Source organism: Trachurus japonicus, chromosome 4 (assembly GCF_045865225.1).
Source record: "Trachurus japonicus isolate A0001 chromosome 4, Traja_1.0".
Lineage (NCBI taxonomy): Eukaryota > Metazoa > Chordata > Actinopteri > Carangiformes > Carangidae > Trachurus > Trachurus japonicus.
In genome coordinates, this window is record NC_140910.1 from 20697369 (window position 1) to 20724154 (window position 26786).

General features: G+C 42.7%; 1 protein-coding gene across 18 annotated transcripts in view; it reads right to left on the reverse strand.

The window, feature by feature from the left end:
* Positions 1-26786, reverse strand: part of ptprsa (protein tyrosine phosphatase receptor type Sa) — a 256606-nt gene that overhangs the window by 18343 nt on the left and 211477 nt on the right. For 7 of the 18 annotated variants that reach the window (XM_085774631.1, XM_085774628.1, XM_085774632.1 and 4 more), the window contains 13 exons: positions 26140-26733; positions 24983-25077; positions 24342-24595; positions 23968-24055; positions 22349-22561; positions 21935-22095; positions 19953-20068; positions 14721-14768; positions 10694-10791; positions 8033-8156; positions 5050-5225; positions 2777-2896; positions 68-222 (listed from right to left, as the gene is read on the reverse strand). In XM_085774631.1, the coding sequence (XP_085630757.1) occupies positions 68-222; positions 2777-2896; positions 5050-5225; positions 8033-8156; positions 10694-10791; positions 14721-14768; positions 19953-20068; positions 21935-22095; positions 22349-22561; positions 23968-24055; positions 24342-24595; positions 24983-25077; positions 26140-26733 (2242 nt within the window). The remainder of the gene's footprint in view (positions 1-67; positions 223-2776; positions 2897-5049; positions 5226-8032; positions 8157-10693; positions 10792-14720; positions 14769-19952; positions 20069-21934; positions 22096-22348; positions 22562-23967; positions 24056-24341; positions 24596-24982; positions 25078-26139; positions 26734-26786) is intronic. The other 11 variants (XM_085774637.1, XM_085774634.1, XM_085774638.1 and 8 more) reach the window with 3 other exon arrangements.

Genomic DNA, 26786 nt, shown 5'->3' on the forward strand with positions numbered 1-26786 from the left:
CATTTTTGCACTCAAAAGAAAAACAGAGTCTTTTAACCAACGTGAACAACATAACATTTCTACTGACCTGCAGTGGGCAATGATAGGGCCGGCATCAGGCGGGTTGCAGGTCTTCACCCTGCGGAGGAAGGCCAGGAAGGGGGTCGGGTACTCTGGCACGCCATGGTCAGGCCACGCCGTGAACTGGAACTGACGAACCTCCCGCTTCTCACTGGAGCCATTCTGGATTTTAAAAAAAACAGATGGAGGTTGAGTAAGCTGGTGATGGTATGTTTGTGTTTAGCTGACTGACGGGCAAATCTTATCGGTGTCACGGATGAGAGTTATTGAAGAAGCATTTTAAATCCTATCCCAGATCACATTCAGACTGCGTCCTATAGGCTACACTGACCGGCCCCCTGCTCAATGGCTGTCCCATGCTACAGTCTATTTAGTCCCACCACAGATACACAATGAACTTGAAATACTTAACTATTTCAAATGGCGTTTCCTAGGACACGCTCCAACGAACACACTGACAGTGAACCCATCTGTCATAGTCAGACTGACTAAAACCAACACATTTGCTAATATATAAAGCGAAGGAGAGAGATCTGATCATGAGTGTTCACCCGGGACGCATGTAGAGATGCATTTCAATACCAGGTGTGAAATGACGTACTTAGAAGTGCCCACTTGTGATTGAATCACCCGAGACGCATGCCGGGTGTGAACAGCTGCCTCATCTTTTTCCATACATCTGCCCCCACAATCTATGGACAGTTAAACCACTGACTTGGATAGTCTGACTAAAAATTTCATCTACTTTCACAGGGGGTGAGTGTTTTCAGGGATTCTTACGGCAGTCTTGTACTGGAGTTGTAATTTTCCTTTCATATATTCATATAAATATATATGCATGTTTGTATATATATATACTGTATATATTCACTGTATATACTCACACAGCAGGTCAGATAGCCTCAACATGATCAAATCTTTATGATAATTTCTATACTGGACACTACAGGTGCTTGTATCTTCATGTTCTCATGTTACTGATGCTCAAAACGTCGACAGATACATACAGCAAACGCCCACATTATACACAGCCGTCTGTCATCTCCTATCTCTTACTCAACTCTAGATGCATCAAAGGTACACGCTGGGATCCAGTGGAAGATTTTGAGAAGGATAAGTAAGAAGAAAGGAAAAATTCTCCTTGCATATTTCTGTCCTCTTCTCCTCTCTGAAGAGCCTCTAATGGAGCAACTGTTTGCATTTCAATGCAATGCTTCTGCTTTCCTGACAGAGGGACTTTTTCCATGCTGAATAAATGAATAAATGAGTGTGGTAATTAAAAGCAAACTGACCTACTTCTTATTTCTCTTGTTTTTTCTTTTTTGGACATTCCCTGTTTCTGCGGTGGAGGCGAGCTACATGGATGTGATTGCTGCTGTGCTTCGTTGCTAATATTTGTTTAATCCCATCCTCTGGTTAAGGATTTATGAGTAGACAAAAATCTGCATCACTGCAGGGCAACTTTACATACATACATATATACATACATACCGGTACATACATGCATACATAAACACACACATAAATAGATACAGTACATACATACATACATATGGATAGGTACCATAGTGCTGCTTTATATGTTTGTGTGCCTACTGCCTGCTACCTTATTCTCCACACAAAACCAACAAAGATTTTTTTTCTTTGTAGATATGAAGTGAAATCAGCTCAGTTAGAAATCACAGCTACGACTGCAGTTATGAGGAGGAGGAAGGAGAGGATAGATAGGTTTGACGGAGGCTGAGAGCGGCGGAGTATAAATGGCCCTGAATGTCAACCAGCTGCCTTTAAAGCACCGTGGCTGCTGATATCGTTCTATCTTTACCATCGCTAGTTTGCTCTGGTGTTAATTATTCTGCTGACATGCTGGCTAAAAAGTCAGCAGTGGCTTTAATATGGTGCTATCTGGTTAAGACGGAAAACTCTGCTCAAGGCTGGTTTTCTGCCATGTCGTCTAACAGCTTACTTTACAAGTGTTTGCAGGACTGAAAGGAGACTGAGAGAGTGAATGAGTTTTCATGTGCTGGTGACATCTTCTTTGTTTTTCTTTCTGTGTTTGTGTGTGAGTGTCTGTATTTAAATACATTTTAATGCGTGTTATTCATGTCTGCTGCTGTTAAGTCATACTCATGGGTACTGAGATACATGTGTTTGTTTTCTATGTGCAATCTTGGCTGTATGTTTGTGTACCTGTGTGGATCTGTGAGCTTGCATGTGCAAATGCCCCCTCTTAGGAATGTTTTCATTTGTTCGGAGACTGTGCATCTGCCTGTGTGCTCAGTATTCTTTTTTTTTGCAGGCATGAAAGCAGTCTGCCAATTATGTATATTGAGTTTCTCTTCTGCTCACTTTACCTAAGTGCTCCAATTTGGCAGACGCACATAAACAGATGATCTATTGAGGAGACAGAGAGCTGAACAAGGTGAGAGGGTGGACTGTAAGGACAATGAGGACACAGGATTATACTCACGCATCTTTACATCGAATGGAAAAAGAGCACACGGTTTACATCACTTTTGTTGCTTATGGAAACTTTGGGTGTTTATTCTTTATGAGCCGTGTCTTGTGAATAAGCCATGTGTTTACTGGGCAGACACTGAATGGGTATATTGTTAATCATCGACAACCGCAGTCGGCCAGAGATTTCTCTGTACTGCAGGGGTGCATGTGTGTGTGGATGTGTGGTAGACAGAGAGAGAGAGATAAATCATCCTACCTTGTGCAAGGAGAAAGTGCGGACACAGAAAGTGGCCAGCTCTATGGTGTCCAGCAGGGTGACTTGAGTCATTCCATATGTTTCTGTGCCACGACTGGGCCAGTACTGGTCACACTTAATCTGCAAAAGAGGAAGTAAGAGAGAGAGAGAGAGAGAGAGAGAGAGAGAGAGAGAGAGAGAGAGAGAGAGAGGGGTAGACAGATGAACACAAAAAGGTTTTAGCTGCAGTACGTCACATTCTATTAAATGGTGTCTCCGCTGATAAGTACGATCGTCAAATCAAATCATGCTCCCTCCTCTTCTCACGAATATGTGTGCTCACGCACTGCTCATAAAGGAAAACCCTCCTGTGGATTGAAACACCAGGTGCTGTGGACTGAAGCACCAGGGTAGCTTCTCTCTGTTTCACATCTAAGAACAAACACTGTGTACACTGAACATACACTATGTGACCAGAATACCACAGCCACTGTGCTTTGATGGTTTCACTTCATCAACCAAATCCTGCCTGCTTCCTTTAGCTGAATCAAAATTGTTTACTAGTAGGGGAAAAATGTCTTCACAATCAATCAATCAAAATCAATCAAACAAAATGAAAGCCTAGTATAGTGTAATTATTTCAGATCCTCACATGAGAACCTCTCATTATGTTTGCTGTTTCTTATCCAGAGATTCTACTGTATATCTGGAAAAAAACAGCGCCAGCTTCACCCAGCCCACCCCTGTCTGCCCACTTAATAAAGATTCATTCAATATGTGGTGTGATGCGCCAGCGGACATCTGATGAGATGTGACAGCCAGTGAAGGAGATGAGCTGCTCTCCAGCTTTCTCTTCCATTTCCTGCTCGAGCTGACACTCAAGTTCTACCGCCCGCTAATCCTGATCACGTTTGACAGCAGTGGAACGCGCATGTCAGGATGGAGGATAGGTAAACAACTGAAAGGGGATAGAGGGAGGAAAAATGAGTGGAGACACCTGGGGTGAGTGTGCCTGATGTTGACACAGGTTTGAGTTGACAGGATGAAACATCGCGGTTGGCTTTTTGACATTTAAGTCCACTCCTTCACAGCAAAGAATATTATCCCCACAGATCCACCCCCGAGGATGCTTTCACACCATTTGGCTTCATTCTGTTGCTTCTGTGCAGCACTTACCTGCACTCTTAACTCCTAATACAGAGAAATGGTTCATAAAACAGGCACTTTGTTTACATAATGACTGGTTGTCACTACTGGCAAACGGGGCTGATATCCAGCTGTCAAGCACTTAACAGCCTTCCTTAATATAACTAGTATGCTTTCTACTCACTCACTATTATCACAGTAATAGGTGAAATTACTTCTATTTTTCATTTTTAATCTAGTAGTTTGTAAAATGCTGCTGTTACCTACTCTGGTCTTTCTATTGTAAGTCAGCTTACAGTGTATGTGAAAATCACTGGCAGGTTTCTAACAGTGGAAACCAATTCTTTCCATCTCAAAGGCCACCAGGGTGAGCTCATTCAGAATAGCAGACTCCCAGGACACTTGTGCTGAGCTTCCATGTATGTAAATGTATAAAAACTTTAAAAAGCAAAGAAACAACTAACAAAAGTGAAGGAGAGTGGCTCCACCCAAACATCTCATTCCTTCCTGCTGAAAGTTAAGTCACCGTGCTCTCCAGACACGTTTTACTCTTACTTCCACAATCAACAACTGAGTGTAGGAGGCGCTGGCCACATGTATTAAAAAATGCTGTGCCTCTCTGTTGCTTATAATTTAATTTACACTGTGAAGTCTCAGAGCTGAAACTTGCTAAACACTCAGTGCTACAGGGAACATGCAACAGCTTGTAGTTTTCGCCGAAAATAAGGAGGGAAAACACGGCCAAGTCTGTGAAGATACCCCCAGTGGAAACACTGCCTAACTTATCAGATGTGCACAGGTAGACCCTCTTTGAATTAACTCTGTTTTATCACCTCTCTTCTGCTGCTTTCACCACCCCTTTCAAATTTCTACACGTCTCTGAAAGCAATTCATCTCAAGAAAATGAAGTCTGATTACCTACCAATGACGTTCAGGTGGACAACTTGGGAAATCAATGTAAAGCTGGGCCATTTTCAGCAGCTGCTTCTTGTGCTTGGGTCTTGTGAAGCAGTCATTTGATTTTGAGGTTTACTTAAAAAAAACAACCTTTTAAAGAGGTCTGTGAAGTCGCTGGAGGGAAGCTTTACTCAGAAACCTGCCAGACGCAGTGCCCGGCTTTACTGCAAAAATTGGTGGAGCGAACTTACCCGTGACTTCTCCTCCAGCCTGGTCATCATGACCACAGTGGCTGCTCTCTGTTCCCACACCATCCTCCAGAAGTCCCCAAATGTCTCCGGTAATGGACCCTGGGTGGCAATGTAGGCATTCTGCTTCCTGTAGCCATCGATGTAGTTTGCATTGATATAGTCGCTCCCTGTGATACCTGGAAATAGATCACAGGAGAAAGAGAAGGTGTGATGTGGTGTTTTCCATATCACTTTCTCGTTTAATTCAGCCATCTGCCTTGTTAATTCTATATATAACAATCTTGTTATGTATAGAATCAGTAAAGGTGTAAAGAATCTAGGCTTGTAGGGAGAAGACACACCTATTCACACCTTGTTGTGAAAAACTGGCGGAGATTACTCAGGATTTGGAATAGCCCAGAGACAAGTGGTGTTGTCTTTATATACAGTACCTCATGTCAGCTTTTGGGCTTTAAAATATTATAGATATTATTTCAACCACTATTTCTTGGAACTTGTTTGGTGGAGGAAAAAATAAAAACAAGACATAAAGCAAGATTAAATGTGATACTGTATGTTGCGTCTGCATGGCTTTTCTCCCGCTCTCCTGCTGTAGATCTGGAAGAAAACCTCAATTGTTGTTCCATTTGAATGGATTCAAATTCAGCAACTACCTCACTGTCACAACTTCCTATGCTGCTCTTTTATCACTTCTCCCATTTTGTACCTCTGTGGTTCTGCCTTGGTTTTTTTGTGGATATGGTTTAGCCTCCATCTGATTAACCACAACCACAGCTGGGGTGTGCTGGAAGATGGAGGATAGCAAAGAGCCACTCAGCCGCCAAAGCCGGGAGGGCAGATCCAACTCCCATTCCTCTCAGCCCCCGACCACCATGCTCTGTTACGCATGGGTTCTACTAAATCTAGCCGTAAGGAACCCTCTCTGCACCGTCGCATAGATGGATGTGTACTGGCAATGTTTTTTAATGCAGAGGATGGTGTGTACGGCACTCGTAAGCTCTATCGTAAAATCCTGCTTAAACTGCCTGCATGTAGCTATCAAAGTATTCTGTGGCATCCTTTAATGTGTCTACAGCAGTAACAGCAACACTTCAAAGATAAAATATGTTGCTCGCTGCAAGGCTTCATCAGGACTGCTCATAATACAGAGAGTGCAAAGTTGTTTAACTGTGAAACAAATCTCCGGTCTCATCATGTGCAGTGCACAACTGTCACCAGGCTCTGATCTGAGGGAATCTGGGTGTTGTGGTGGTGTGCAGTGTCCCATATCAAAGAACATAAAGGTCTTTTCAAGCCTGGCGCAGAGCCACTACAGGCACAGCAAATTGAAGTTGTTCTCAGGAAAAAAAAAAAGGTTTAAGCCAAAAAGATAATCTCAAAGATTAGTGTGTGTCTAACACAACATCTGACAGTGATAAGAGAACATCACCCATCTTCATTTAACCAACGTCTACAATCCTGTCAGTTGTAAAGAGACTCCAGTGTGGCGGCATCTGTGTTGGAGAATCACGTCTCTTTGACTGACGTCTCCTCACTCAAGCGACAAACAATGAGACACTTGGCTGGGCTAATTTAAGAGTGGAGACACAGTGAGGACAACAACCGGGTTGGACGAGAAGTATAAGACGGAGAAAAAAAGGGGGTGAAAGAGTGAGTGAGAAAAAGAGAGAAAAAGAGAGAGGTGGAGGAGGAGAGAAGGTACAAGGCAGAAAAAAGAGAAAGAATGAATGAAAGAATGGAAATAAAGGAGAAGAAGAAAAAAAAGGCAAATGTCATTAAAACGGATACCACGTCGCACAATCCAACTGTGGTGCCTTGGCTTTAGTCATAGCTAAGTGAACAGAGAATGGTGGTGTGCATGAATTGTTCTACTGCTGCGACTAATGGCAAAATCACTGCAGTGTAAAATAGAAATTTCAGACTTGATTAATTTATGTATTTATGGACGAGGCATTTTTTTTTTCCCGGGGATAATTTTGTTATGCATGTTGTCGCACCCTCAAATTGGCCCCGGCCATTGCAAAAATGTTGAAATCTAGTTGGAGCTGTTAGCTCACACAAAGAGGAGAGCACTGTGGAGTTTGGCACCACTGTGAGGAGTCAGGAGCTCTTCTAGTGATGCAACGCCAGAACAATGTCAGCGGTGAAGGGTGACTACCTCTGACAATGTCCCTTGAGATTTAGGAGTCAGAGGAAGAGTTTGTCTGGCTCTGAGATTCTCAGTGCTGTGTCTATGTGCAGTTAGGGAGAAATCACGAGAGAGGCCCAGATCTGATGAGACAAATAGGACGGTGAAAACACTGGTTAAATGCCTGGGCCACACTCGGTGTGAGATATGACCAGGCCCCCAAAGATGAGCTGAAACAAGTCCTCGCCTCACTCCCAAAAATAATATGATTCCATAAACCGCTTAGCTGCTCAGGACCAAGTTGAGCTGGAACAAGTCCTCCATTTAGCCTCCAACAAAATTTCGTTTTGTTCTGTGAATCCGCCGTTTTGCTGGGAATCGAAACAAGCTGAAGTGAATCTCATCCTAGAATTTATTTTCACTTTTCTTCTATTTGGCTTCTCACAACTGTGATGACTCGATACCATAATTATGTAATCAAGCCTAGCGGTACAGTGCTTTCCATTCTTTCTTTGGCGTCCTCCGTTCTTTTCTCATTACCTACAAATTCAGCTACAAAGCTGTATCTGTATCTGTATCTGTACATCTTAGATTTCCAGACTATCCCACTCTATCTTACAATACAATAAAACACAGCATTCTACTGTATTGATTATTCAACATATTCTGTTTTGTATTGCTATGAACCGTTCTAGTTAGCTCTTCACTGTGTAATCCCATCTGGTCTGTTCAGTACAAATTCCTAATGACTTAAATTGACTCTGTGATTATGAGGATTTCCCAAATGACACACAAAGAGCTGAGCTCGATCGTGAGGCGGTGAAGGTGCAGAGTGTGAGGATGGGTGAGCCTTACCCTCGATGGGAGCCAGGATGACGCGGGAGTGGTCGTAGGCGATGACGTTGGCGTAACGATTTTTGGGCTTGTTCACCTCCAGGTTGGAGTGTTCCCAGGTGAACTGCTGGCCCGGATCGATCGACTGACAGGGGGCAGAGACATGCACACACAGAGAAGAAATCAGAAGAGCTGTGAGAGGAGCTGAGCAATAACAATACGCACTGATTGTTATCATAGAAAGAGGAGAGGGAGGGGGGAGAGGGAGAGATTGAGAGGGTGATTTTCTCAAAGGAAAGTACATGGTATCATGAAAATCTGCTTGCTGACCGGTTTCAATACTCACAGCAGCTGCACACAGTACTTTATCAAGATCATTAATACAGCAGGTACATAATGACGAATAACAATATTGATGAAGGCGGCTGCCGGCTCTCCCCCTGGAGCGAAGCCTGACACGGTTGCCTCTTTGAAATATAAGAATGCCAGATAAATGTGTTTCCTGCTCAGGATAATTATGTACTCCATTACGATCCACTGTTTGCTTATGGGCGTCAGGCACTGCGTTGGTGTTTGGATGGAGGCTTGAAGGATATTTGCAGTAAGGGCGTTACCGTGCAGGGCGGGGCGGCTGGAGAGGGAGACTGAAGCTAAATGAAGTCCAACTGGAAATGTGAGCCAACAATTTGCATGTAATCATTACAGCAATCTGAGTTTCTCTCTGTCTTAGCCTCTTTCCGTCTTTGTTTTCTCTGCCCTCTCTATCCCTCCGTCTTTGTCCCCATTTTCGTTATCTGCATCTCTCCATCTTCAAAGTCTACCCACTCTTTTGTCCACACTTCTTTTGTCTCTTTATCGCCTTTTCTATCTCCCATCTCCTCTCTGATGTTTACAGTCCCTCTCCATGCAGCCACCTATACTACCCCGCTATTTTTCATTTCTCTCGTAATTACCTTAAGGCATAATATGCAAGTGAGTGTTTGCGTGTATGTGTATATAAAGATTGAGGTCACTTCCGAGACACATCCCTCAACTTAGAAATTGAAAACCGCATTGAATGATTAAAAAATTGATTAAATAACAATTACTTAATTTTTTCCTTTAACAACAACAACAACCTCTCTCTCTTCTCTCTCCTTGTTGATGTTTGAAGTTGGATGACAGCTCCTCTAAGGACAGCAGGGTTTCAGGACATGGCTGCACACTGCCTGACAGTGGAAAGACAACAAACCGTGTGGCCTCTGTATCATTAGGTAAAACTCTAACTGCTTCTCTGTTGCCATTTGTGTCAAGATTATCTCCTCTTCATCTGTGCTCTCCAGCTGCGAAGCTCTGCGCTCTCTCCCCTCACTGAGTCCTCATCATTAACCAGGCCTCCCCACCTCATCTCGCTCATCTCTCCTCTCTCCCCTCTTCCTTCCATTTTTCCTCCTCCCTCACATCCCGCCTGGCTAAAAACCAATCAGTCAAAGCCCCGTAGAGCTGCGCTTGGCAAGCTGGGGCCCCTGGACGAGCAGCCATTCATCAAGAAAATAACAAAATTAAAATTACACTTCTCTATTTAATTTGGTCATTTATTTTTCCTGGGGGGTGGTTGAGCGAAGGGGCAGGGGGACAGAGAGAGGGAGAGGGAGCGGGGAAAGAGACGAGCGGGCGCTTTAATGCTCTCTCAAAGCCAAGTAATTAGAAGTTGTAGTTGTAGCAAAGCGTCACTTTTGGCATCACGTCTTCCGTCTCTCTTCCCTACGAATGGAGCAAGCTCGTCCATTTGGTACACAGCCCGGATGTGGATTTATGAATAATAGATACCCAAGAAATACTGGATCACTATGAGAAGTCATTATCCACCAACATCCACCGGCAGGCATGATGACGGCAATCTTTGCTGGTGTACCCGCTTCCTACCTTAGCCTGGCGTGCAGCGAGGCGACAGGCACAGTGATTTAGGGATGGCGAGGAGGGGATATTGCCTGTATGCAAACAAGAGCTGATTCAGCGCTCCTGATTTCTAATCAACTCTGGTGTCATTTATAACCGCCGTGGTCTCCAAGCTCAGACAGCTCAGTTACTCCTTCTACACACACTCAGCCTCACACACACGCACACACAGACCTACTAAAGCCTGACTGCTGGTGTGCTTTTCCCCGTGAAACACATTAGAGGACGTCGACTTAAAAGGACTAGGTTTCCACTGTGGAAGAAGTTCGGTGTTTGGTGTGAAGGACTTTCAAAGCATCACATTTCCATGAGTAAATGTTTTAGATAGATAAAGCCTCGTCTCTCCATTTCCTTTGGTGAATACGGTTTGGGAGGTAAAGGACACAATTTGGGTGATCAGCTTCAACAATCAGTTCTGTCATGCATGCTTCTTGACGTAGAGCTGGGTGCACTGCAGCAGAATGATCCTTTCATTTAGCAAAGAATTTGAGAAAATTGCATTTGGGAGCACAGGAGTTGCAGGAGCCCAAAGCGAGAAATTTTATATTGTTGCCAAGTCGAGAAAAGAAATCTGAGGAAATATAAAAAGCTGAATACAATCAAGGGCGAGCTCTAACAATTATAATATTGAAAAAAAAAAAGGCAGGAAAATACGGCTTTGCGAAAGCACAAAAAAAAAAAAAAGAATCGTACAACCAGACAGAACAATTACTCCGAAGAAACTTTGACCTTTGGCCCACTCACCTCATACTCCTGCGAGAGCTTGAGGTTGTCGTTGGCTTTAAGAAGCTCTGTGTGTTCAGCCAGCTCTGAGATAGGGATGGGAGGATGATTCATCATACCTGTTTGCCAAGAGTGGAGAGAAGGATTCCACACGGGGGAAGAAAGGAAAGAAAGTCCATCAGTGCATTAGACAGGACACAACAGTCAAATAGAGACTTGAAAAAACAAACAAACAAACACACAACACAATTTTATGAGTGAGAACTTCTTGATAACATAACAATGAAAGTTGGGTTTTAGTGGTGAGGAAGCTTGTGCAGAACACAGTGAATTTCACGCACAGCAAAATGTATTGACAGGTGATGTTATAAGCACATGATTGGGCCAGGCCAGAGCTCAAATATCACTACATTTGTCAAATATGACTGACATGAGTAACACATACCCACAGACCAAACTGTATTAATTCCCACATTGGTTCACAGAGAGATGGACCAATAGGACCAACAGTCACTGAGTGCTGCCAGAGGAAAACCCAAACCAATTACTACTTAAACATTTAGAGGCATGACTAATTTTTAATAGCTCGGAAAATGAATTAAAAATACATAAGATAAAAAAATGTTTAAAAAGTTTTGATGGTGAAATCACAGACAAGAAACACAAGGGCCTCTTTACTCTTTGAATCAATGAAATCCTTATGTTGAAAGAAAAATCCTTGTACTCCTCATTGGAGATAATTAAAAGCATCATTTCCTTTTAGTACAGCTGCTATCAACAAAGAAAAGGGAAAATTCTTGATTGTTTGGACAAAAAACAAAAATGAGTCATCAAAAATGGTGGTATCAACCACTTAGTTATTATTTTACTTTCTTCTTTTCTTAGGAGTATTGCTCCTTTTATTTCTATATCTTTTTTATGTGTGTTCTATATTCTTTTACTTATCTGCTGCTTATCTTATCTCTTATCTTACAAATGAATGCGGTATATACTGTATGCATTTTATTATTAAACTTTTAAACTATTAATTTGAGCTTTTAATCAAAACCAAAACTATTGAACAGACCTGCTACTGCGATATATGTAATCTATAATGCTCTAGTTGTGCTGTTTGCATACTGACGACTTTTGACTGATGGCTCTATAAAAAGGCGCTTATTCTAAAACAGAGCCCTGACCTGGGGGCTTGTGTGAGGGGAGGTGGGGTGAAGGCTATAAGGAGGTTCAGGAGTGTGAGTGATGCTGAGTGACACAGTGAGCTGCTCCATTCCAGCCAGCCAGTGCAAAGCAAGCAAGCTGCTGCTCCTTCTACCCTTTCCTGGTTCCCTCAAACCAGTCAACACTAGCTCTAAGATGAACACCACTTTACTTCCAAAAATAAAAAAAATAAAATAAAAAAACACTTGCAATTGCATGTCCAATATGTTCTCCTCCCAAATCCCTCTTCCACTTATCCAAAGGAATTCCCAGAAAGAGCTCGCTTCTTCAAATGGGTGAGCGAATTGTGAGATTTTTCGCTTGCTCCAATATCCACTGAATATTGTGTTGCTGCTGCTACAATATTATCAGCACTGCTGTGCACTCCAGTCACTAATCCATTTAGTGGCATAATGCTGAGGCCATGTAATGGAAATGGAGCAGCCATAGATTGTGGCTCTGCCCCTGCATTCGGCTGGCAATACTTAATGCTTTTGTATTTTTAGTAAGAGGCCTTTTTTTCCTGCCAAGCGACAAGGTCAGAAGTCGACAAAATGTTGACATCTCTTCACAAAAAAAAAAGTGTCTCTGGCTTAATTGGGTGTGCAAATCGCCATAATCACATTAACCATCCTTAATATTCCTTTTTTGACAATGCCTAATACCCCTCCCCCCCGCCCCAATGTCAAGGGGGTCACTGATGTTTTGGTTGCTTTTGTTGCGCTTAGGAGGAGGGGAGCCCAACCCCCTTGCGCTGACAGTCTTCATTAGTAATGGTAATTTATTTTAAACTGAGAGAACAATGCAGCGGCGTCAATTACATGAAGATTAACAAAGATTACAATGCATATATGAGACAAATGGAGATGACACTGGATGGCGTGACATTCTCTGGAAAATAAATGGACACACTGCATTAACAGACAACTTGACAAGAGTTGTGCAACACGCACTCATTTTCTGCCTAATGAAACATCTGAATTTCCTGTTTCCTGTGTTCAAACTGTTCTTCTATTTTTTTTACGCATATTTTTCAACTGAGCATCTTCATAAAATTGAGCAAAAACAAACTCGAGCGAAACAGTGTGTTTATTCATACTTCAATTTTTCAATAAGCTAAGAAAGCATGCAGACTGCGGTGACACTTGAGAATGAAACAGAGTTATTAATCGATTCTGGTATGGGAATTCATTGAGATGAGCATCAAGAAAAAGAGGAAATATTGCAAATTAAATTTGGTTGCCAGTTCTCTCGCCTTAAATTGAGAGGGAAAGGTATGAGAAGCTATGAGCAAAATAAGTAAAAGCGTATGCAAATGAGGGGATCTCACTTCTCCTTGAGAGAACAAGAGCGGGTTGTTCGAGGGGAGATCAAAGCATGTTTGTGTTTGTGAGTGTGTGTGAGTTACAAATGTACCCAAACTCCATCAATTCCTTTCAGTTTGTGTTTACTGCCCACATTACTGTCTGCATGTATAAGTGCCTGCTACCATCAGAGATATATCAGACCAAAGTGTTTACATATACATCCAGATAAACTGTGATGCACTGCCAGTGGGACAGGCTGGAGGTTATAGTGTTTGTTTAGTTTCTCAGATGTTGGTAGAATATTTAGAGAAACTCATACAAAAACCATTTGAATACTTAAAACTGTAAGATGCTTAAATCAGTTATTTTAATCTTTATCCCACTTTGCCATTTGCCAGTGTAACTAATTATATTTACACAAATGAAGCTTGCATCTGAACTCACCTGCCCGTGCATCTAGTACATTTCTGGCCTCACCCATGTGTTTTGTTTTCAAGACAAATGAGCCAATGACGACTGATCTGCTCTCGCTCTCATTTTGTCATTTACACACTGTGCTGCACGCTGCGGTGTTTACCCGAGAAAAGATTTACTTTCAAAACTAGGCTTTGCCGTGACCTGTAGTCTAGCAATAGTCTAGCAAAGTCATACAAGGACAAATTGTTGTTACCCCCACCCGCACCCCTTCTCTTCACCACTCCCCCTCCCAAGTCCTCACAGATTTTTCCTATCCACGTACAGACTCTTCCATTTTTTCCCACCGCAATCAACAGCATGATCAATGAACACAGAAAAACAAACTAGCGTCTAATTACACATTTCCAATCTCCCAATCCGCATTCGATGTGCCTGAGACATATAATGATTCTTTCTGATAAGTCAAAGCAGTCTCTCCTCAAAAGCCTATTTATGATGTTGTGTATTTCCATATAAAAGGGAAAAAGTCTGTCTGTGGGTAAGCAAAGAAAATAAAGGGGGGAAGCGGGAGGGGGCAGAAATTCTGCTTTTTCTCTCGGCTGATCCTTTCGCAGTGAGCAGGGAGAGGGGGTGATCAAATGTCGAGCCATTGTTTGCCACCGCTTTAATTAATTCTGCTCGTTATCTCTGAGCACAGAAAAGACCCCGTTAGATCAGAATGGAAATGGAGCAGCAGTGGTAGAGGAGGAGGAGAAAGGAGAGGGAAGACAACAACGAGGAGGTGAAAAAAAGGAGGTCTGTGAAAAGAAACACCTCTCAACCATCTCTACATCAGCAGAAGTGATCACACAGGTTATTTATGCATGGTGGATTAATGCATAGCCAACAGCTCAAGTGAACATCGTGACTGACATCCAATTAAAAGAAAAGAGGGGGGAAAAAAAACAGCCCAGTATACCATTGGAAACCAACGTCAAATTAATTAGAGCTGAAATTTTGCTGCATCATGTGAAAAACAAACAAATGCAAATTATGTATTTGTAAATGGAGGCAAGCGGTGCTGGGGAAGAAAAAATAAAAGATAAGGAAAGCTGGTATACGCAGATGCTAAAAGCATAGAGACTAACTTTCATAGTCAAAATCTGCTTCGCTCTGAGGACTGCTCAGACCAGAATCTGTAAAGAACAGCAAACATAAATGGAAAATGGTTTCAAAAGGCTGTAATGCAACAGAGAAGGCTATGTAGGAAACAAACATAAAAATGTGCATAATGATAAAGGTCCATGAAATAAAACACAATAGCAAAACTACAGTGATTTACCATGAGAAAATGTGTCTGGGTGGCCTGTGACAGTGCCGCGGCGCACACACATGAAAATATAGGGCAAACATCTTCAGATAACAGAAGACCTTCCTTTTGCTACCAAATCCCACTCAGTGCCACTGGCCTTCTCGGAGCAGAGTGGTTAGCCATGGGTGTCAGCCCCTGCAGAAAAACCTCCTCTACCAAGCCTTATATATCAACGCTCATAGAGATCAGGATAAGAAATGGATTTGCTATCTCTGAGCTTTCATAAACACCAGTTAGAGGAACCCATTGACAGGAATGAGAAGGAGACAGAGAATAGAAAACCAGCTTATGTGTCCTGGTGAAAAGTAACTCTAAAAGATTCCTTTGTATGTGGCTTGCTGCTGAAGCACAGGGGAGTGAAAGGTGTGGAAAAGTGTCCACATTCTTGGATGACAGCTGTGGAGCCAAAGCTGGTGGGAGTCAGGGGTCCGAGGAGTGCGGTGATGGTTCAAAGTCTTATCTGCTCCAGAGGAGAAGTCCTCTGAGGCTGCAGCCAGCCGCTGTTATGTCCGGGTAGACTCAGGTCTCCTCAACCGCTCAAGCAGAAAGGAGCCATCTGTGGCAACGTTAACTGGACATGTGGATGAGAGATGTCGTTTGATGGGATGCTGGCAATCTGCCCATCATGTGAAGGGAAATAAATTTTGCCAGGGCTGAAAGCTGAAATCCGATCAACAGGGTTACCTGGCGATAAGAAAGGATCACATCACCCATGGATGGCAACTTTGATCCACAAAGAAAATATAATTTGTTCCAGAATTTGAGGTGAGAAATAGAGGGAAAAAAGACATATGACTTGTGAGCAAGATGAAAAAAATAAGTTTTCAGTCATTTTCAAAAGAAACAAGTTTTTTCCTATTCCTTAATTTCTTGATCCAAAAACATGAACTGCTTCCCTTTGTAAAAGCAAAGCTGAAAAGGCAGATAGATCATCATTTCCAGTTGGAAGGCAAAAGAAGCTGAAGAACCCCTTGAAAGAAAAACAGTCTAACATGATTATGTTGTATGTCAGCCATAAGACACTACAAAGCTCAATTCTACAAAATGAAAGTTGCTAAACTTTATTTTGGTGGGTTTACTTCTCAGTGGCGTGAAGGCAATGGGCCACTGGCGCCGATGAGCGAGGAGATGAAGACATCAAACATCTCCCTCTTGCTAATTGATTTGTGACAATGGCTAATTAAACCTAGTGGGGGGTGCTCTGATCCACTGTCTCCACACGTCATTCATCTCAGCAGGAGGGATGTACAGGCATGTCTGATTATGTTTATGGTGAAGTGTGTGCTGTGTGTTGTGGTAGACCTGTTTCTTAGGAGGAGGAGGGAGACAAGGAGGAGGGCATGGCTGCTGCAGTTGTTGCTGTAATTTGGAGAAACAAGTAGGCTGCTGATGTCTGTGTGCACGTTTGGCTGGTGACTGTGGATTTTGCAAAATGTGCAAATCTACGAGAAAATACTTGATTTTCTTTCCACACTTAAAAGTCAAAGGCACTTCTTCTGACAGAATTATGGGGGTGTGAGGTTCCATAGGATTATGTTTTGGCAAGGATGGGTGGGTGGAGGGTAGAAAATGTATAGAAACTGTATGTTTAGATATTTGATAGAGAAAACCCATAAACACTATAATGTCTTTTCATTTACAGTTGCTTGGACAGTGACAAGGTTAATTCATATAACTTGGTATAATAGGAAACGTAAAAATCATGATTTGCAGATGGTCACCAACTGCTGTTGTTTGTTTGTCTTAAAAGGTAACTGGGAAGAGTGGGGGAAAGAAAATTTAAGAAAAGCGACACATGCTGAGAAAGAAAAATTCAGATTGAGAGAAAAGAGAAAGCTTGGATGGAGACAGACAGTGGATATCCACTGAGTCGTGCTGCTTCATTACTTTGGCCCCATTTGCCAATTAAACCCCAGGCACCGATGAAGATAATGACAAAAAGAGCCACTCTGCACCCTAAGGAGTTCTGGGATGTCACTGTGCGGCTGTCACATGACCTACAGGCTTTAAAGCACAAATGCACAAGCACACACAGACACGCATGCACACTGCATTAGCCATGCTTAGCCTATAGCGAGCCTAATCAAAAACATACTTTTTGTTCCCCAGCACTAGGGGTCAGTGAGCACACTTTGCCAATGTGGCATATGCTCTGTTGGATTGGAGAGGCCTTGGATAAGTGCACTGCGCGTATGCTCATTTGAACAATGGTCGCTATTAGCTGATGGGGATGTTCACAAATGCTCACCGGCCCACTTAATTGGGCTAAAATGTCCATTCAAATTAAATTCCCTGGGTGCGGAGATAATGACATCGCCCGGTTCTGCAGAACAACGGCGAGGCTGTCAAATGAGAATGCTTGTCATATATAAAGAGAAGTCTCAACATGTATTGGTGAATGTTGGGGGAAAAAGAGCAAAAGATTGCAACAAGAATTTCTATTATTTAAGGAAAGGAAGAAAGACAGTGAGGGCATGTTGGAAAAAGCTGGAAGTCAGAGAGACAAATACCGAGAATGGCCATTATTACCTTGTCATTATAGAATAGAACCACTGATAGGGCTCTGAATATCAAGCCAGATAAAGATGAGGACAGCAAATTGAACTTCCACACTTCTGTGCATAAGTGGGTTTTGTGCATCTTCTTTCATCTTGGTATCTTTCTTCTCTGTTTTTTTTTTTCCAAGGTACAGACTCGAGGCAGCTTGCAGGGTGCTCCCACAGAAGCTGAAGAGAAATGCTCCATTTTGAAATCGGAGCCTTTTGATGGAGCAGAGCATGGCTGCAGATGACAGATGGATGGCTGAAAGACCACTGAGCTCGGAGACGGAAAAGGTGGGAGGCACAGAGAAGAGAAAGAGAAACAATGGTACACAAAGAAGCAAGGGAGGGTGTGTTTATTCCGCCTCTGGAGAATTTACTCCTTTTACTGAAGGTTGCTCAGTCAGGTGAGAACAACGCCATTTAAACACGGCAATAGGTCTTTGTCTTCTGTCATATGGAAAATCGCTGGAAGAAAGAATATAATCTGACCTATCTTCAGTAAAGCTGAAAACAGAAGTCTCCTTTTACAAGGTAGAGGGAGAAAAGTGTTGATTTAGTGATACACCAGCTAGTGCATAATGTTTTCCAAAATGCTCAGCTAGAGGCAACAACAAGGACTTCATTCACATTCATCTTAACTCTCCTTTCTGGCGGGACTTTCTTTCCAAAACAGGCCAAAAGATATCCATCTACTGTATCTATCAGCTATAGGGCTTATCCGTGCAGGGTCAAGGGGGGCTGACATAGGGTGAAGGTGGGGTACACCCTGGACAGGTTACCAGCCTATAATTTAGCCGAATAGCCGACATACAGAGACAAACAAGGCACACATACTCATATTCACACTTATGGATAATTTAGAGTCTGTAATCCACCTATTGTGCATATATTTGGACTGTGGGAGGAAGCTGGAGAACCTGGAAAGAACCCACGCAGGCACTGGGGCAACATACAGACTCCACACAGAAAGGCCCCAGGCCTGGAGAGCCAATAGACAAGCTCCTTGGCTTGGCTGCAAACCCCTGTCTAAGAACCATAGCTTGTAATTGGACAGAGGAAATTTAAGGGAACCAAATATAAAAAGACATTAAAAAAAGCAAATTTGGTTCCATTATGGTTCAGACCAAAGACGACTAACTGTGGATGCCATCTTTTGCCTAAATCACTGCAGGCTGAACAAAGGAAAGGCATACCAATTGATAATGGGTCTGAAAAGGAGGCAGGAGGAAGATGTCAGACAAGCTTAAGGTGGAGAAGCCTTAGAGAATGAGTGTGGGATCTAACGTGCTCTGTTGTTAACACCGGGCTTTAGCTCGGATGAACACCAGAAGGGAAGTAAGACAAAAGTGGAAGCAGGTAAAGACCCAGACATCTTCAAAACAGGATTTTTTTTTCAACCTAAAATCATCCAGTCCAACAACAGACACCATCTAATGTGTTATTTATAAATTGTTACATGGAAAACACATAAATATGGCTTGAAGGTAGTAATGAGGGAACATTATGTCAAACAGGATGATATGGGGCACCTTGTATGCTGCGGGATACATTTAAATTGCATAATTTGTTACCAGTTCATACATGTATATGTATGGCAATTTTACAACCTGCTGTCACTACACATGTAAATTATACTTAAACATGGACATGTATGTTTCCTCCTATATTATTTGTATGAAACACTGTAAATGACTGAACCAGTGCCAAGAAGGATGGTTTTCTGCAGTTGTGTAACTTTATTTGACCACAACAACATGGTCCAAGAGCAGCCAATTATACTAATTATGGGTACAGCTACTGCTAATTCATCCAGCATTTTAATTAACATTTTTTGCCAAAAAAGAAAAAAAATGCTTTCCATTTCAGCATGTTCGGAAAATAGGGATTTTGAGGTTCCAGCTAAAGTTGCTACTTTGCTTTGTAGTTTGTTAAAACCTCAATAACTTTTGCAATAGAACCTTGAGGTTATCCTAATGCTGTACGCTCCACTGTGCGTGCAGAGATAACAGGCATGAGTGTTTGCACTAGAAACAGTTGTGGGATGGAAAACATTGAAATCCAAAGAAAGACAAGCCTTAGATGTCATTATAACAAGCTGGCTTTTATCCAACAATCAAAAGTAGTTATTTCATGAATTTGAATGAAGACCATTAAATGTTATTATCTGAGTAATCCAAAGAGTCTTTTGTAAAGCAGAAATACGTGTGTTTTTATCTATTTATATATTTTTCATGGCTGCTGTTCCTGTTTTCACACTGAGCTATACAACTATGTCCATTGTGTTTGCACTATATAATTTACATCACATTACAGCGCCTAAAGCTGGATGAGCAAACTTTCCTCTTCACATCTGTATCAGTGAAAATGTAAATTATGTGTATTTTACTATACTTACATATATTGATCAGTTTTATAATGTGACCAGTTTTGTTCCTCAGTGTAGGTGCTGTGTGTCGTTCCTGTACCTGGAGTTTGGAAGTTGATACGTCTCATCTCCACGGGGTCTGTAGGGTGGTGGGGTGTGATGTCTGCGTTGTTGAGCAGACATTTTGTTCGTGGCTCTGACTCTTTTCTTTTGCGGCTGGAGAATAAGACACAAATAGAGTAGAAAGAGGGGAAGATATACAAACACAATAACTTTTTGTGAGCAAAACAGTCACCACACTCTCACTAATGACATTTCCAACAACTAAACAGCTCCAGCTGACTGGTAACTCAGCTTGAGTGAAACCAAATCAAGCATTAGAGAGTTGAGAATGCGTATCAAGTAAGCAAAACTCTCCTTCACCCTTACTAATTAAAGAGTCCTCTTTCATTTTTTTTTGCTGTGGCAGGCTATTTTGTTTTCCCCCTGTAAAATGCAATAAAGTACTGCTAAGCCTTACCTGTCAGGTTTGCTGTTTCCAGAGAAAGCAATAGGAGTCAAATAAATATATAAAGATGGTGAAAACACAACACACAAGGAGAAAGGGAGAGGGGGAGGCAAGAAGAGAGATAAATCAATAGAGAGCAGTTTAAAATTCACAGGGGTCGCTGCTGGGCTCGCAAAACGCGAGATAAGGCTCATCAGCATTTGGAGGGGGGTGTGTGTGCCTGTGTGCACATGTATCAGTGTGTGAGAACTAGTGAGTATTTAACGCAATGTGTGAGTAAGCAGCATTTGCGAGCCTGTGTCTTGTGTGTTTGCATATGGCCGTATGTGATGATGTGTGTGCACAAAGGACAGATACAGACGGGGAAAAGGGAATGTCAGGGCCAAGGGCAGACCTGGGAAACACTATTCACCAGGGCGAGATGGAGGAGGAGATGGGAGAGTGAGGAGGAGAGAAAGAGAAGAGAGAGAAAAGAGAGATCCAAGGAGAGATGTTACTCTCCCTAACCACCAAGGCGGAGGTAAGGCAAGGTCAGACAGTCAGGGATCATCTGACAGTAGCAAATTTTACTTGTGTTGCTCACACCTGCCCTGCCCCCCTAAGAAAATGCAGGGATCTTCCCTGGTATGTAGGGGAAACCTCTGACGACACAGCAAATTTGGGACCTGCAGTTGATAAAGCTAAAAAGTACAACTAAGAAATATGGACTAAAACGTCTGTTACAAAGTCCCACGACACTGAGAAACAGTAAATTCATTTGGGCTTGTAACAGGAAGCTTCCTCATATACGGTTGATTAAGCCTGACAGCAGAGTTTGATGTCCACCACTGGATAATTATCGTAACATGCTAATAATTGTTATAATGACTAGTTAGGTAGTTTTGGCAATATTTGAATGATAGAGTTAGAGATTATTCTTTCTGGAATTGATGGTATTCATTTTGCTGCATGACATCTCTTGATTAGTAGATTGTACCATCTAATTAGTGAGCACCATCTCAAAGAATCTCCTCTTCTCTTCTTTCTCCAACCCCCTCACTTCCCACAACCATCTTTTACACAAGAAATGCTTTCATATTTACATGCAACAATGGTGTTGGGTCTTTGACTATCATGCTGCTATAAAACAGAATAAGCCCTTCATTCAACATGCTCCCTAACATGCAATTATATCCTGATAGCCCAACTCCCCAGTTACACTGCAAACAACCGGTTCAACATCAAATGACAAAATAATCTTCACTGTGTTGCTGCCTTGTCGGATTAAAAATATTGACATTAAGGGAACATTTAACCTAGTTCACAAACAATACGGATCACTGTTATGTTGTTATGTTGCTTGTGTGGACCAGGAGGGCACAAACTAACAATGCCAGGATCTAAAGGATTCAGTTCCCTGTGTAGAGTGGAAAGACTGGATTTTATGCCTCTTCTCAGTGTAAAACCTTCGATGCATGCAGTTTATACTAAGTGAGTGTTGTTTAGTCATCATTTGAGGTTGAACATTGTTATTTATGTACCACAAAGTCCAACTGCATTCACCACAAAAAACTACAATTGCCAAGCCAACTCACTTTTTATACAGGAGAATGGCGATGACGATGCAGATGATGAAGACCACAGCCAGGACTGGGCCCACCACCCATATGAGCCCATCACCAGGTTCTACCGGCAGGGGGTCCACCCCCACCGTAGTTCTCACTGTGTCGGTATATGGGCTGGTAGCAAACATTCTCTACACAGAAAAATCAAAAGAAAAAATATTAATGAAGTTCCGAGAAATGAAGGGAGACCTGAGATTAGCTAACAAAACATACACAGTGAGTGAATTTTACCAAACAGCTATATTAAATATTAAACTCTGTCAGATGAACAAATAATGAAATGAGCCACAATAACACGAACAGAGCTGAATTATTAAACCAACTCCACTTAACAGAAATTGACCAAAGGTAAGTGAAATGAACTGTGTTGAACGACTAACTCACCCCATTGGTGGCATTGAGCTCAACTAGCAGGAAGAAGACGTACTCCTGGCCAGGCTCGAGAGGCTTGTTCTCACAGCTGCTGTGGACATGGTCGGACCCCACGGTGAAGCTGGAAGGCAGATGCCTGAAGCAGGCTGTGATATAGGACTTCCTCTGGTCCAGCTGAGCCAGCTGACGGCGTGATCGGCGCTTTGGGGTAACCTCCCGCAACAGCTGATTGATGTAGAAGGGGATTTGTTTACTTTTAGCTGATCCTTCAAGTATCTGGTTTTACCATTGCAGTTTCTACATCAATCCTAAATGAACTGATTCGTCTTAAATTGACATTTACATTTACTCATTTGGCAGATGCTTTTATCCAAAGTGAGGGACAGCACTAAAGCTTCAGTACAGTGGAAGACCTTGAAGTAAGTACTAAGTATTAAATCTGTTCAATAAGACAAAGTGCAAGGGGATCAGGTAAAGAAGTGCAACACAAGTGCACAGTTAATGCTTGTTCGGCATGTTACAGTGTTAGAGGTGTTAAGAGAGCAGGTGCTCTCGGAAGAGATGAGACTTTGAAGATAAAGAGAGACGCCCGGGCTCTGATAGCATTTGGTAGCTTTTCACACTATCAGAGAACCACAAATATGAACAGTCTGGACTGTGATTGTCTTGTCTGCAGGGATGGCAGTACCAGACAGCCTCTGCAGAGGTGTGTAGTGGCTGAGAGGGAGCATAATCCTTTTACAAGGACTGAAACTAGAGAGCAATTAAGTCTGAGCCAATAATGTTATTTCATTCTGTCAAAGGTTTGAGGATGTCCAGATTAGAACATGGCCGAAAGAGTCGGACACCTTCAATGATGATAAAAAGAGGTTCAGATGAGAGACAAAATAATTTGTTGTAAGTAAACAAAGCTCTTACTTTTAAAATTATTAGGATTTGTAGTATCTTTATTATAGGTTCAATAAAGTCCCTTCACTCCCACTGATGTGTGTGTGTGGATCTATAAAACTATAATCCTTTTATTGGACTCCCTGAGAAAACTTATGGGGAAATTGCACCCACAAATGCAAAAAGCTGCTAACGTCCTGGCAAAGTTTCATGCAACCCGGGCCCCCACCCTCTGAACATCCAACCCCTCCCTTTCATTGGGAGGCAGACAGAGGCAGGCATTAAGCAGAGGGAATGTGTGTAATCCCCAATTCAATAGGGATGGTTGCTGTTGATCTGGCGCTCAAGGTGACCCTGAGCGATGGGAAGGGTGGGAGAAGACTGTGTAATTCTCTATGCTGCATGCTTGGGGGGATGAATTAGCATAGCTGAGATGTTCTTATGTCTGTGCTGTGTGTGTGCCCATGTCTTGTGCATGGTGTTTACAATGCAATGTGTCTAGCACATGTAACTGCTGGTAACATGAACATGCATTTCTGGAGCTGCCAATGTGAAAAGGTTTTGCTAGCAGAAGAAAGAAAAGAGGACACTCCCATCAAAAAAAAAGTAACTGAAGGACTTAAGTTGCCTCTTCTCATTTCATGTCTTATAATTCATTCTGTTTGATCCAGCTCTCCAAAACAACCCGATCACTTCTTGTGTGCCAGATTTACTACACACCTCTCGCCATTAAAAGATCCTACCTCTTCAATGTCCATCTCGTCAGGGTTCATCAGGTTTTTAACTGTTCCAGTGGTCGACTTAAGTGGCACCACTACCACATAGAAGTTCCTGGAAACACATTAAAAGGTCAATATTGTACAGCAGTTTGAATTAAAACACTTCCCATGGGGTTAGGGTTAGGAAATTGAGGTGATAATTCAATACTTTCAAGGGTTCTAGCAATAGTTTTCTTGTCTCAGAAATCCTCAAAGCTGACCCCCCCATTTCAACACATCTCAAATACATGAAATTTCAGTCCATACTGCATCAGATCTCAAGACTTCGACTTAAATGCTCCACTCCTCAAAAGCATTTCAGACAAAGCTTGCAATATCTTTCAGAACGCTGTACTCACTTGACATCCTTGTAGTCGACTGGTGGGAAGGACATGGTGACAATGTTGTCCGTCTCACCATATCTGTCCTCCACCTTGGGTTTCTTAACCACGAGGAACGGCGCTGTCCTGGCCACCACACGGTGTCTTTGACTACCATCCATGCTTTCCTGGCAGGTCACCCTGAAGTCGTATGTATTGTTGTGCTTTAGGCCAGCGATGAACACCCTCAACTGCCTCGCATCCACATCCATCTTCTGACGGTTGTACTCAATCTGGAGTTCAAGAGACAGTGAAGAAGTTGAACTGAGAACTGGCAGGAGGGATAAAATGAATGTGCGGTTGTAGATCGATAGATTGGTGGTTGAGTAAGCACGGATGTTGGTACAGTAGGAATGGATATGCATTGATGATTACATAAGGAAAGAAATGGTTATGTTGTAAATGAGTGTGATTGTGAAATGCAAATAACAAATGCATAATAAACTGTACTGGTGTAAAACCAAGCAGTTTTCATTTTCAGAAAAAAAAACAATAACAAACCAAAACAAAAAACAGATGGAAATGAGTTCTATATTACAGAGTGGGATTTTCAGGATGTTATGAAATTAAAATGCCACTCATGCAGCAGCAGCAGGATTTCATCAAACACATGAACTCACCGTGCATTTGTATGGAGACCTGGTTTCGGAAAACTTCCATGCAAGGACCACTGTGGTCTTGGTGGCCCACTTGACAGTGAAATTCTTTGGGACATCTGTTGAGTTGACAAATGCGAAAAAACAAACAAACAAAAAAACAAAGTGTGTGTTTAGTGAATGGAACATGTAGAGAGACCAAGGAAAGAGAAACAAATGAAGAACCTTTAGATCAAAACATAACAAAACAGAACAAAAACACAGTTGTTTCCCTGGAACGTTCCTTCGGGTTGGAGAGTGAGTGTAACGGTGAGCTGTGATTGGCTGTGAGAGGGGCAACGCCATTGGTTAAGACACACAGCACGGAAGACTCATGGACAACAAACCCATGGAGCACAAGGGTGCGCCCACTGGCTAGCTATCGTGGGTAGTGCCAACCCGGCTCACCACTGTCTTTGAACTCATGACCACTTGAGGATTAACGACCGACCCATGTGGTCTCAATGCCAACTGTTCCTACACCTCTACTGAGTCTAGGTTGGCACTACCGACGTGCTGCCATGCAGGCATAGAGACAGACCCAAAACACAGCATGCCAACAGTCCTCAGCAGTGCATCTGGGGGATGCCATGCCACAAGCTGTCCCCTTAAGGGACAGAGGAAAGGGGGGAGGAGGAATTAGGAGAGGGAGGGAGTTAGGAAGGGAGGGGTATCTCAAAACAAATCCAAAACCAAAATTAAAATAAAATAAAAAAAAAATCTACTTTCTGTCATCTTGGAATAGTCCAAACATACTCTTGTGACTGGGTTTGACTGAGGTCCTACCTTGTTTGAAAACTGGGGATGTGAGATGACATTAGCTGCGTGAGTGTGCTTGGCAAAGGGCTGCAAGGACGACTGACAGGATTGTCTGATCAAACAGCACTTACCTTTGGATTCTATGCTGCATTCCTCTCTCTCAAAATGACTGACTATAACTTACTGACTTGCATTTTTACCTTAATCGGGTTAGTGAGGTGAGTATCCAACGGCAAACAATTTCAATATCAATTTTTTTTTTTCTGATTCTTGAGGAGAAGTGGAGGTAGTTGAAGGTGGGGGTGAGGCAGTTTTAATTTTGTGCTGTTGCCAATTTCCAACCCCCTGCCAACCTGGCTGGGAAAGAAACAGGCAAACCCTACCTGCTGGATCAAAGGCCATCGTCCGATACTGGTTAGGAGGGCTGTAGGGCCCTGGACCTACACTGGTGTGTGCACGAATTTTCACATCATACGCAGAGTTCGGTTTCAGACTGTTGAGCACGTAGCTGGACACACTGGGAGGCAAGCGGAGCTCCCGTGGTGCTCCTCCGGCACCGGCTTCTTTATAGGCCAAAGTGTACTCTGTGATTACCCCATTCCTCTCTGCCAGTACTGGTGGAGACCAGGACAGCTGCACTGAGCAGCACGTCACATTGGAGCCCTCATTAATTTGAGGGTATCCCCCTGGCGTATTCTCTGGGATATTGAGTTCCACAACAGCCTCTTCTCCGAAGCCCCCCCTGCTTTTGGCTGAGATTTTAAAGAGATAAGTGGCCCCACGGTGAATGTTGCCCACAGGGTACTGTTGTTCTAGGGGTGCAAACTCCAGTGTGGCCAAAGGAGGGACGTCTTTACGGCCAAACTGGAGCCGGTAGCCCTGCAGGTCCATGCCATTGATCAGGTCTGGAGGATCCCAGCGGACAACAGCTGATGACTCCGAGTCCTGAGCCACAGACAGATATGGGGGACCAGGCACTGTAAAAAAAAAAAAAAAAGATAAAACAAGTCTTAATTATGGTGCTTTCTAG